General features: G+C 38.6%; 1 protein-coding gene across 1 annotated transcript; it reads left to right on the plus strand.

Annotated features, from left to right (window-relative positions):
* Nucleotides 1-6,956: 6,956 nt before the first annotated feature.
* On the plus strand, nt 6,957-8,813 carry LOC149966714 (uncharacterized). The gene is made up of 6 exons (XM_090167588.1): nt 6,957-7,096; nt 7,161-7,315; nt 7,372-7,581; nt 7,651-7,998; nt 8,060-8,411; nt 8,479-8,813. Exons 1-6 carry the CDS (start codon nt 6,991-6,993, stop codon nt 8,811-8,813), a joined length of 1,506 nt encoding a protein of 501 aa, XP_090023714.1. The 5' UTR covers nt 6,957-6,990.
* The last annotated feature ends 4,363 nt before the right edge of the window (nt 8,814-13,176 follow it).

Genomic DNA, 13,176 nt, shown 5'->3' on the forward strand with positions numbered 1-13,176 from the left:
AACCGAAAACGGAACCGTTAATTAAAATTTTAAGAACCGGAACCGATAAAGCAAAAATTTAAGAACCGGAACCGGATCGTAACCGAGATAGTCCAAAAAAAATGAAACCGTCGCATCCCTAGTGGGACAGAGGGCGGTAAACCATGCCAATGAGTAATAAACACAGTACAAAACATGTAAAGTTTAATAACAATCGTACAAGCCTATTTATTAACATTAAAAAATTAATTAAAGATCATAATGACGTCACGTTTTCAAGAAATTAAAGTAAACAATATCTAAACGTTCACAATGTTCGCGAAAGAGCTAGGCAGTTCTCAATATTCCAAATAGGTTAAAGTTCACTTTTCAATTTTGTTTATTAACATTATTTCCGCTTTGTTACGATTAAAGGTATTATAATAACTTCACATCTATTGTTATAAACAAAAAGGCGTAAAATCCACCCAAAAACCATTCGGTTAAAAATTGCAAGGTCCTTTAATCAAAAACGTCACGTCCTATATTACTCTAGGCCATAAAAGTAGTGAAATCAAATAACGGGCAAGATCTGTAATTATATTCCCATAAACTTCATAAACTGGACTTATTTATCGACAAGTGATGTGCTCTGAAGTAATATGCTAGACCTTGCGCGTCCTAAGTGTTTTTCTGAGTTAAAATCCTTTGTACAAACATAAAACATTTCAAAGAGAATGGATAATATTAGAATCGCATTGTATCAAATACACCGTTAAATAAATTGATCTGAAAATTTTCAACGGTTCTTGGGATGTTCGCAAAGCATTCTGGGAAAGAAAGAAACACACTATTGGCTGAAAATGCTATATCTCGCTCATGCGCTAGAACGTATTTTCGGCTCGATGACCGAGACAAGTTTTCTTAGCTTAGCTGTAACGATTCTAATGATACAATATCATTTATATAATTTACCAAGTTAATTAAAGAACAAATTGGAAAGCCAAAATATACCTCTCCTCTTAAGAATTGTCCCTAGTGGTATTAATTTCTCGAGATGACCCTTAAAGATATATCGCCGCAATTCAGGGTTATTTAATAAAAACGTAATTCCTGTTCAATCCCGCCCGGTATAAAATTTTTATTTTAATTAAAATAATTGAGACGAAACAACAGAGTTTAATTTATTCAGAATAATATAAATTAAGTAGTTACAACAGCAAGTTAGACGTACTAAACCAATGCACAATTGAATTTAACCCTATTTACAGTACAAGTTTATCAGTTAAATATAATACGAAGCCATTTTTAATCAAATAAATATCTAGAGAGGGTATTTTTTTTTTCTCGCTTACGAAATACTTGCCGCATCTTTAACGCTCATTTTATTTCAACACTCGCCCTTGATGAAGATACCGTAGAATAGCAATATATTCGACATCTGGTAGTGGATGAGTCGTAGACTTCCTGTTGCCGTTGTGACACATACCGCATGAAAAAGACCAATACCATCCAATTTCCAATATCATATAATGACTCGCACACCCAGGAAATCAATGACTGCATTAGGAATCGTAGATGTCCAAATATCCACACCAATAAAAAATGTATTAACATTAAGAAGCGAAAAACTTACCATCACAAAGCACAGAAAGCCACAGCTCGTATATCAATAAATGACCGTAGACGGAACACTTACAAGTTAGTGCGACACCTTACCATTAACAAACAGGAATTTTCTACGTTATTATCATGAAACCGGATAAACTAAACAACACGACCTACACACCTTAAAGTCTCCTCCAAAACTGGACGTTTTTTTTTATTCAAGGAAGAAAGGGCTGATTGAGTCTGAGAAGACCGCGAGCCCGGCGAAACACCATCTGATTAATCAGGCGAGATATGTGTAACGGCCACGCCAACGGGGGGATACGTGGGGACAGGTGTGGGGACACCCGTGGCGGAAGTATTCCGACCACCCGTTGGGGAATTGGTAGTCGTCCTCACACGACCATCCACAAACTCTGCCTCCCGGACGCCTGGGATTACAGGAGTGAGCCACTACTCCCGGCAAAACTGGACGTTTTCGTGGAAACAAAATAATCTCAAAAAACCAAAGATAAAAATATAAGAGCAAAGAATAGACAAAAAACAACATTATCTCGATCAGTAAAAATAATATACGACCCTTCCTTTGCCTAAAACCCAGATACATATTATATTAAAAAAAGAGTATCCGAAAAACTAAACCTACTGACAATTAAAGAGTTTAACAACGTCATTGAATAATATATTACAGATTTATTACACAACGAAAAAGGAATCAATAACACAGCGGCAACGAATCAAAGTCTTAAAACCGCGCTCCCGGTTCAATTGCCGACGAAATTCACAAAAATTAAAAAACAAAGTTCAATAAACAATATCCACATATATTGTATTCATCCGTTTAGTAACAAAACCCGCCTTATCATAATGGTTACTTTACTTTAATATTTTCCCTAAGGAAGTCAATGGCTCGGCGGTGAACTATCAGCATGGTAACAATGCAACCCGAGTTCAATTCCTGATCACGATCAAATTTTACATTAAAATACTTAAATATTTAATTAAATATAAGATTAATATAATTTATAAATATGGTCAATCCAAGGTTCCCGCTAAGGGTCACAAAATTCTTAGGGGCCACAAAATAATTAGCCCACCTGTGAAAAAACTTTAGCGCCGCTACTGTTTGCCATGATCCAACGACGTGTTACGGTAACTCAGCAATCCGAGTTCGAAATCGGCTCCCGAATCGATGGCTTTCTTTAACAAACGTTTAGCTATCTGCACTCCTTTCTCCGCTAGCCCATTGGATCACGGATATTTCGGGCTTGATTTCGTCGATTTGAAATCGTAATCTTTCGCAAACTGCCGAAATTCCATTGAATCGAACGGCATATTGTCAGACAAAAGTTCGACCGGTATTCCGTATCATGCAAAAATTCTCTTAAGACTTCGTATGACTGTACTTGTTGCTGTAGATCCCATAGCTTCAACTTCTATGTATGAAGAGTGCGAGTCATAAACCACAATATAGTCTTTGCCTGAAAGGTGGAACAGGTCAGTTCCGACTCTTTCCCATGGCGTACTTGGAGTTTCTCTCATCATCAGAGGTTCGTGTTGCGGAATGTACTGTAGCTTATTGCAGGTTGCGCAACTCTTACATTTTTGTTCAATATCGGAATTTAGATTTGGCCAATAGAGAGATTGTCTGCGACATTTTACAATCCCTAAGTGGCCATCGTGAATAAGACGTAACATCTCCGCTTGTAAGCTCTTCGGAACTATGATTCTTGTACCCTTAAGAACTAATCCGTCTACTTCGGTTAATTCAGATTTCCCTAAGGCGTACTCGTGTAATTTAGAATCTACAGTGGACCAGCCATCTGCTATTTGATCTTCCACGGACAGTAGAATTGGATCTCTAGCAGTTTCGTCACGTAATCGTTCTAGCGTTGCACTAGATACCGGTAAGATTTTTACTACTTCGCTTACGTGTATTTCTGTGTCATTTTGCCACACGTAGTCTTCTTTCCGACTTGGTAAAGTTGCACGAGAGAGTGCATCGGCTTCGATTAATTCTTTACATGGTTTGAACTCTAGCTTATACTGGTATTTTGTTAACTTTAGGAACAATCTCTGTAGTCTTGGAGGGACATCAGCTATAGGTCTCTTGGCCATTGCTAACAAAGGCTTGTGATCGGTTTCTAGGACCACTGATTTTCCGTATATATAGTTGTGAAATTTATTACATCCAAATACAAGTCCTAAGCTCTCTTTCTCAATTTGCGCATATCTAGTCTCAGCATCAGTTAGAGCTCGTGACGCATACGCAATAGGCTTCCATAGTCCGTTATGATCTTGGAGCAGCACTGCTCCCAGGCCGTAATTAGATGAATCAGTTGAGACCTTAGTGTTCTTCGACGGGTCATAAAACTGCAGAACTGGCTCGCTCATTAACACGTTTTGGTTGTACTTCCACTCCTTGTCATGTTCCTCTGACCACTGCGGATCAAGGTTCAGTTTTAGGTAACTGCGTAAATGCACTGTGTGAGCCGATAAATTAGGAACATATTGCCCCAAGTAGTTTACTACTCCTAAGGCCCTCTGCACTTCTGCTCTTGACTGCGGAGTTGGAATTTTCGCTTTGCCCTCAGCTTTGCTTGGATCGGGTTTCATTCCGTCCTTTGAGATAATTTATCCTATATATTTTACAGATCTAACTCGGAATTCGCATTTTGCCGGATTCAACGTTGCCTTTACTTTTGATAGCCTGTTTAGTGCTTCGTACAAATTTTAGTCATGCACCTCTATCGTTTTACCCCAAATTAAAAAGTCATCGTGAGGTGGTCTGGTACCCGCGGCTGAGTCAAACACTTGACGAAATGCTTTGAAAAAATCTCAGGCGCGGAAGCAATTCCAAAGTCCCCTAGGAGGGGTTATACAATCACCGTATCTGTGTGTCTGTCTGTTGCGAACGCGTTCGCATTTTCCGTGCAAAGCTTAATCATTGCGTACGCAGTTTCTCGAAATCTCTGCGTTCGCAGTTTCTCGAAGGGTTGGCAAAACCACCGTGTGACGGTGAGGGTTAATGGATTAATTTGCGGTTGGGTTTGGTTTGGATGGTTTTTTACCTCTCCGAGGGGACAAAGTATGTCTGTGTGTCCGTCTGTGTGTCTGTCCGTTGCGAACGCGTTCGCATTTTCCGTGCAAAGCTTAATCATTGCGTACGCAGTTTCTCGAAATCTACGCGTTCGCAGTTGCTAGGACTGTCGAAGCGTTGGCAAAACCACCATGTGACGGTGAGCGTTAACGCATTAATTAATTTAAAAAAATCGCATTTTCATCCTACGAAATTAAACCGTGTAATATCTTCTTCGCCATTGTCTCCTCGATTTTTCAGCGGTGGTTACTGCATTAAACACCAGATTAACAAATTTCTGACTTTCATAAAGTTACACTACTCTTCCAATGGAATTCAAAAAAAGTTATTTTAGCTTGCCCAACTTGTCACTTTTTCAAGTCGTATTTTTTCAGTGAAAAAGACGTCTTTTTTTTTCAGCGCCAACGCTATTTCTACAATTTTCTCATTGACAATTTTCTTATAGCACCTAGCGGTTAAAATTTAAATTTTCAAAAAACGTGAAAATATTTTTCGATTTAGATGCAATTTCGGTAGAATGTGTCCCCCGGCACGTATAATATACAGTACAAATTTCCACTTTATAGAAAACATAGTTTTTGAAAAAAATCACTTTCATCGAGTTTGTTACAAAGTAATAAAATAAAATCTACTTCCAATATTGCGTAAGTTCTGATATCATAAAAACAGCCGCATGGTTGGAAATAACTGGAAGTTCGTGATTTATAGTAGTCTTCAAATCCATCAACTACAGTGTATGTCAGTTTTTCTATCGTATTGCAGACCATCCTTAAACGACATTTACCCACAACAACAACCGTTAATTAATCCTCTTCTGACAAAGTTTAGACTTAAAACTTCAATAATTCTATTGTTTCTGTTTGAAACCCAGTTTTGCAGGGCACATTTTGGATCCAAGAGTTCAGTGTTCGAGGAGCTGCTAGATGGAACATTTTTCGTAATTGCCTATAAACTTTAAGTCCCTGAAGATGTAAGGATAACCACATTTTCCCGCACCCATTGCGGCCTTATTGTTGAGTCTCAAATGCATTTCAGAAGAAAAATCCCTTTTCAATTAAATTTGGAAATAAGTCTCGATTGGGTTAATTTTTTCATTTCCCAACTAAGTTGCTTTAGATTCCTATTTTCATTTCCGGGTCACTGTCAGTCAATAAATTATAACTAACCAACATCACATAATCCGTGGCATCATCATCACTTAAAATTGTTTTTTTCAGGTTCACTTTGTGGTGGCTTTGAAACATCGTCAAACAGTTCAATATCCAATTAAAAATTAAAAATCGAAGGTTGAGCATTTTGGAACAGTTTGTTACTGTAAAATTTTTTAAATAAATTTAGCAAAATTATATTGAAAAAGATTCAAAGCTAACCTCTTATTGATATCGGAAAAAAAATGTGGTTCAAAGTCAGTCTGAAGTAGCGATTCCTAAAACTTAAATAGAGCATATGAATTAGTACTACCTGTTAAAACAACTAATCAGAAACCCATAAGTTATACCTGACTAACGGAACTATTTACTTTTGAAACAACATCCTCTATTTAAGAAGACGAAAAAGGAGGTCACCAGTCGAGTTAATGGTATATAAACAATTTTTAAGCGCTGGAAAGGCCTGGTGACGATCTTGGCATAATCCAATAGCGGATTGGTTTTCTTCAAGTGCCTGTAGTGCGTGACGACGATTTCAAACACTGTTTGAACCACTGGTAGTTGTAGCAATTCTAATAAAAGTTTGATACTCGTATACCTAACTAGAAACATTTTGAGTTAAATTAACGTAACAATGAAATATTCTTTAGTTTAAAGTTTATCTATTCAATTCAAAATTGAGAAGACGAACTGCGAGTTACAAATAAACATTAATCGAATATCCCGAGCTCCTACGATTTAGGTTACGTGTTTTTGACGTTGTACATTTTCTAGAAAAAGAGTTCTTTATGGTTTTAATACTTCTTAAGATTTAAGATAACACACTTGAACGGGAGAACTTGTACCAGAACAAACAAAAATCCTACAAGTTTCCCCGTTCACGTTTTCGAGTGGACGCTTAACATGTCTAACGGTTCAACAAACACATTTTTTCTCTTCCTTTCATTACAAAATAATTATTTATATTTTTCGAAAAATCAGTGTGAAAACGTCAGCAATTATTAATTTTTAATAATAATCCCCTTACGTCAGCAATCGTTTCCGATTTTTTAACTTAAAAAATTTCAGTGAGGGATATTTTAAAGTTTTTTTTTTGTTAATTTCAACGTATAAAAGGGGAGATATCAACTACTTTTCCCACACAACGGTCAACCAAGTTGTTTGTATCGCTAACTGATGGCATTAGAAATGGATAAGGTAGTCGCGATCCTCTCGGTTCTTCTTATGGGATGTTTGTGCTCAGCTGATAATTCTTCGGAGCCAATTGCAATTTACTTGAAAGGTGAGACTTCATAAAAGTACGTTTAAATTTGACATTTGTTAATGACTTTCACGGAAATGTGAAGAGCTGGATGAATCTCTGCAAATGGGTCTATTGGAGAACGAAAGAATTTTTAAGTACGAAGTTGGTACTCAAGGCGAACGAAATGACTTAGTTCAAAGAAATTTGTTTCCCGCAAGAGCATTTCACACAAACTCGCTCGGAAAATCTGGGATAAAGGTGATGGTAATAAATTGTAAGCAATTATATTTACTGAAAGTCCATATCTATTGTAGTTTAATTCCACGGCCAAATTCTATCCAGCATCTACTCCGCAACAAATGAATTCCACAAAGTACCAGGCTTTTACGACATGGGCTCCTTCGACGTTACCAACTTTACCATCCCTGAAACCACTACCCGCGGTCACTCCAATCCAATTTCCTTCAACTCAACCGTGGATCAGTTCCCCATTTGCGTTTCTCTTCAATCAAGCAGATCGAAAAGTAATTACCAGAAATGTTACGAATACCTGGGCGCCGGTGAACCAACCTCATATAACGTCTTCATTGAAGCCAGCTTATCCAGCTTTCAATATTCCAACGTGGGCGCCATTCAACCATTTCCAGTCTCCAGTAAACTCATTCCAGCCGCATAACTATAATTGGACAATTCCCACGTTCGCTCCATTGAAACCTTTCCCGGTGTATCCTGCTTACCATCCCCCAACCTATTTGTTTAAAGGCCACCGATTCGCCAATTCGGCTGCACGACAGTGTCCTCACCACCATTTTAGATTACATCATCAGCAGCTGCATCCTGCAAATGACGTTTCATCTGGAGAACTTGGGCGCAGGCCGCCGTCAGTGACGAACTACTTGAGCAACATCCGTTTTGGAGGGGAGAGTGACATGGTTAACCAAGTATATTTATAAATAAACTGGTAATTTAGTTAAGGTGTAACTAACTTTCTTTTTTCTTCAGGCCCTACCCGAAGAAGCAAAGAAGGACCCACGTGTTACCGTAGAAAAAGATACCATCGATGTAGAATCTGCCGACAGGCTGCCAATGGAAAATGAGCTTTTGGAGGACGAAATATCAGATGGTCAAATATTCGAAGTAGGGAATACCAGGACTGTGAACAGTCTCTCTGGCATTTTCTTGGACGATAATTGTGGCAGAAAAGAACTTGGTGGAAAATGCAGAGACAAAAACCAAGGACTAATCGACACTAACTCTCTGTATACAATCGAAGCCAAAAAGGTAAACGACCTTATGACTCTCCTGCTCCAATCCACGTCTTTATCCGAGGACAAGTTATCTTTTACGGGTACTGGTAAGAAAATCATCCCTTAAAAATTTTACTGTCAAAGGCAGTTTACCTTTTCTTCCTATTTCTGAAGAAATTGGCAACTTGAAAAAGAACACCTTGAAAAATGATCAGAGGGAAAATTTCCTTCCGTCGCTTTACAATTTTATTCCTTTCGTGTTCGGTGATACGGAGTTATCGGAATTGAATCTCGCCTGGACCAATAGAGCTCGTCCCGACACCCCGGTTGTTATTGGCACTGGTGGTTCCGAGAGTGACCTTCAGCCACCTGCTGTTACGACAGGTTCTGAGGCTGCAAATGCGTCGGAAGTCCAGTTGAGAGTACCAACTAATAATCACCATGGAAGGCAAATGACCATTCCCGGAAGTGTCGGAGTAGCGGATTCACAAGCAGCGGTTACACCTTAAAGGTTATTCCATGTCCGAACAGGAACCCCAAGGCTTCGGAAGCAATGTCGTAGTTTCTAGATATTTTTAGACTTGTTGATTGTTTTAATTTATTAAGATGGCTCTAGACGATCCTAATCTGGATGTAACATATGTAAATATAAAATGTTTTAAAATAAATATTCGACGTAAGAGCGGTGTTTATAATTTTACGATTAAAGGAAGGAACTTAAATACTCTTCTGCCTAAATCTTACAATACCTCGCCTCTCATTTTGGCCAATCCGGTTGCCAGTAAAATCCACACAAATAATTCAATTTGAAATGGAGAAACCACCTTTTTATTAATTTTGAAAAAGTATTACTGGTTGATTTAAAACTGATTTTAAATTTCACTCATCCGTTGAAGCTAATATAAAAATAAGCGGTCATATTTCCGAAGGTATAGTTAACGTGGTCGCTAACGGCTCACGTCACTGAAGAAAGGATTTGTTGAGAAATCTCTCGAAGTATAGTCATATACGTAGCGTTATTGCGTACGAAGTTTCTTTACACGCTTTCAAGAAGTTGGCTTACAATTGTAGTTAACGGTACTACTCTAAAACCTCAATTTAAGGTAACATGTTTTACGTTCGAACTTAATGTGAATAAGAATTTTGGCGTTTTCCTTAGTATGGGGCTTGGTCCACCCATTGCTGCTCCTTCTGCTGGGTTGAGTGGCTTGCGTCAATGGTGCGACCATCAGTAGTAGGGTTCTACTACCCATGCTGGGTTTGTCACCTGCCCGGGCTAGGTGGACGCTGGCGTAGAGCACTATCGTGATAGGCCTCCGGTGGTATGGTCTCTGTTACTAGGTACACCGAGCTATAAATTCTGACACACAGTATGACGAGAAGGTAGGAATTTCTTACAACCCCGACACCCGCAAGTTCCAAGGAAAGTAACTAGAGCCTGAACGGATCGTTGTTTTTAAAAGTCCAATCCGTCTGTGATCACTTAGTTAGGATTCAATCCGTCCGTGAACTCTTTACGTCGGATACAATTCGTATGGTTGCATCCGTAAGTAATTTAATCCGATCTGTCTTAACCGACTATCAAAATAATCCAACCTGGAAAAAATCCTATCCATAGGATTACGGATGAATGTATCCGAATAATTGGACGGATTGGTCAGTTATGGATTTTCACTTCTTACAAATATACGGATTGGATTTTAATTGGATGAAACCGATACTGAACGAATTCGGGTTTTCCAAATCCGGTCCGTCGTTGGTCCATTCACGTCAGATCCAATCTATCCGTGGTATGTACACTTCGTATTCAATCCGTTCGTGGTTCGGTCTCTTCGGATCCAATCCGTTCGTGGTTCGGTCTCTTCGGATCCAATCCGTAATTTAAAATAATCCAATCTGTGAAAAAATATAATCCGTAGGATTACGGATGAACATATCCGAATAATTGGATGGATTGGTCAGTTACGGATTACAATTTGACGGTTTGGATTTGGTTGAATGAAACCAAGACGGTCACTGAACGGATTTGGGCTTTAAAAAATGTAATCCATCCGTGGACATTGGCTTCGAATAGGAGAGTTTCGCATTTTACTTATCTTTCCACATATTGAATTTTCTAAAACGGATTGAAGTGTCAACAAATCACAGTGAAGAAAGGATGTACTTAATTATTTTCCAAAAGTGGTATAATGTTTATCATGTTATTGGGTAATAGCCTAGCTGATTATTCTTATTCTTATTACCCGTCGCAATGACCATCACAAATTAAGCAAATAGCCAAAAAACAATAACAACAATCGAAAATTCTATCTTAAAAAGGCTCTACTTCCTGACAGTAAAATAAAAGCTTTGTGAATTATAATTTACAGTTTACTTACTTTTACAAATGACGACAAACGGTAATCGACTAAATTATTGATGACTTTTAACAAAATTATCCTATTCGAGGCATGATGGTTCATTATTAATCACACCGGCAACATAACTACAACGTCGTTTACTGGGAATGTTGCCGCGGGGGCAGACAATTGCCTGATCACATCATTGAGACACTATAACCCAAAAAAAGACAAATGACGACGATGCGACTTGATAAAAAGTAAAAACATTTCGCGCTCCCCTCTCAGCCTCTTTCGGCCGACACAATTAGAATCAGCTAGGCTAATACCCAAAGCACCACCTTAGGCCTAAGTCATCTAGTGACTTTTAAAGCCTTTAATTCAGGTGGCCGGGTTACAATGCGTAGGAGGGCGGTGGCAAGCCCTGCAAGCCACGCGAGCCAACAGCTCCCTACACTAACTATTACCGTTAACTTCAACAAGTTTTTCGGAAGGGGAAACCGAAGAGAGGAGATAACTTGCAAATTCAACGCAGAAGGTGTTGTTCCGAGTTTTCACTAAGTGTCAGAAGTTGGGATCGAACACGGATCCCCTTGCTGCGAGATGAAAGCTATAACCACTCCGCCCGCCCAAAATGTCTCGCGTTCAATAATACCTTGCTTCAAAAACATTTCCGTAATTTAAAAGAGGTTAAAATACCTTTATTTTCAATTTCAGACTTTTTACTTAAAATTGAAAGTATCCCCCTCCCGTTTTATTTTTATGGCGCTTGACGACAATTACCCCTTTTGACCCTCTTTATAGGAACCTGGCATGGAGTGTGATCAGAAAAAATTGTAACTACTGTTTAAATATTTCTGTTCTTGCGTTCAATTAATTGGATACAATCAAGTAACTCATTTACTTGTAGTGTGAACGGGGCTTTAGACCAAAAAGTTAGTATATACTAAAAAACATTTATTGTGAAATTGGCATTTTATAAAATACTCAAAACGTCACCACCTAAAATAAGGGCTTTCAAATTATACATCCAGGAAGCGGGGAAAACTCCGCGGGACCCAGGGCGAATGGGGAAAGGGTAATTCTTACAAGGAGATTACCCGAAGTGGTTATCACCGATTTTGTTGAAAGTCGGGGGTTAGGTAGACCTTATGGTAGTTTGAAATTTGCCAAAGGGAAAAATTGCAATGGGCTTTAGTTTTCTTATGGCAATCGAAAAGGTTTTGACCTCTCCATTTAAAAAAGCATGGGATTTTCTCGGTTACCCAAATGTTGTTAAAATTTATTCTAAATTGATCAATTTTACCCAAAATCCTTGATCAGTTTTACCCAAAATAGGTCAAATTCATCTTTTTGGGTAAGTTTTGAAAATGTTTTTAGTAAGTAAGTACCCTGTGAAACCACAAAAATCCCATTCTTTTTTAAAGTAGATTTTAAATAATTTTCGGTTGCCATGGGAAAACTAAAGCCCATTGCAAATTTTGATTCCCCTTTGCCAAATTTCATACTACCATAAGGTCTACCTAAACCTCGAGTTTCAACAAAATCGGTGATAACCACCTCGCGTAGTCTCCCTGCAAGTAGCAATTCCAACAACAGGGGCCAGCTGCCGTAACTTCTAAATAGAGTAAGAACTCGCGATTATGTGATAATTATGGTGTTTTCTCTCGTGAATACCGTTCTGCACAATGGGGCGTTTATACGACTGCAGACTCTCGGCGCAGTGTCATTTTGACCTCGAACACTTTCGAATTGAACCCTCCCCACCCTCGAGACATCCAAACCTTATCATTTTTATGCTGAATTGCACAAAATGTTTCCTCAGGTTACGAATATGAGGAACCAAAATCCGTCCAATTTCGAACTTTCATAGGATCGGGGACCCTAGTCGCGCGTATTGACACTAGACGGAGCAACATGATGTTTTCTTTCGTAAGACTATCTCATGCAGGCCCGTACACGGGGGGGGGGGGGGGGGCGCCAGGGGATGCTCAGCGCCCCCAAATGAGTACTTGAGAATCCCCAATCCGACTGACCAAAAAAAATCGTTTGCTCAATTACCGAAAGATATTATCTAAAATATTGGTATATTAATCAAAAAGGAAAATTACTTTTACTAGAGAGCTAGTATCAGTTAATATTTGAAACCATTTTACTAAAGTTTTTGAAAATTGCTTTCGCGCGTCTCACTGCACCCGAAAAACTTTTCAATTGTAGAAATATTGAACCAGCTTATCAAAAATGTTTTGACGGATATTTTAGGGCTACAACCGGATTAGTATATTTACTAATTTCATAGGTGGGGAGATAAAAATTAGCACCCCCCAAAAGAATTTAAGCACCCCCGAGTTTTGGCGGCTGCGTACGGGCCTGATCTCATGAACTATATGGTAGCCATGATTTTTACTCTTGTATATAGGTCCGTGATACATAATATCGTAAACTACGATGACCAGAGTGTCTAGTCTCGTAAACTACGATCAAATCCATTTATGATCAGATTCATAGAGAAAAATCCCATTCGTATAGCGAA

The sequence above is a fragment of the Leiobunum rupestre genome, chromosome 1, assembly GCF_980474605.1.
Source record: "Leiobunum rupestre chromosome 1, qqLeiRupe1.1.hap1, whole genome shotgun sequence".
Lineage (NCBI taxonomy): Eukaryota > Metazoa > Arthropoda > Arachnida > Opiliones > Sclerosomatidae > Leiobunum > Leiobunum rupestre.

Coding starts and splice junctions, on each gene's coding strand:
- LOC149966714 (XM_090167588.1), top strand. CDS start 6,991: ATGGCATTAGAAATGGATAAGGTAGTCGCGATCCTCTCGGTTCTTCTT. Junction 7,999..8,059: donor AGAGTGACATGGTTAACCAA/GTATATTTATAA, acceptor TTTTTTCTTCAG/GCCCTACCCGAAGAAGCAAA. Junction 8,412..8,478: donor GTTATCTTTTACGGGTACTG/GTAAGAAAATCA, acceptor CTATTTCTGAAG/AAATTGGCAACTTGAAAAAG.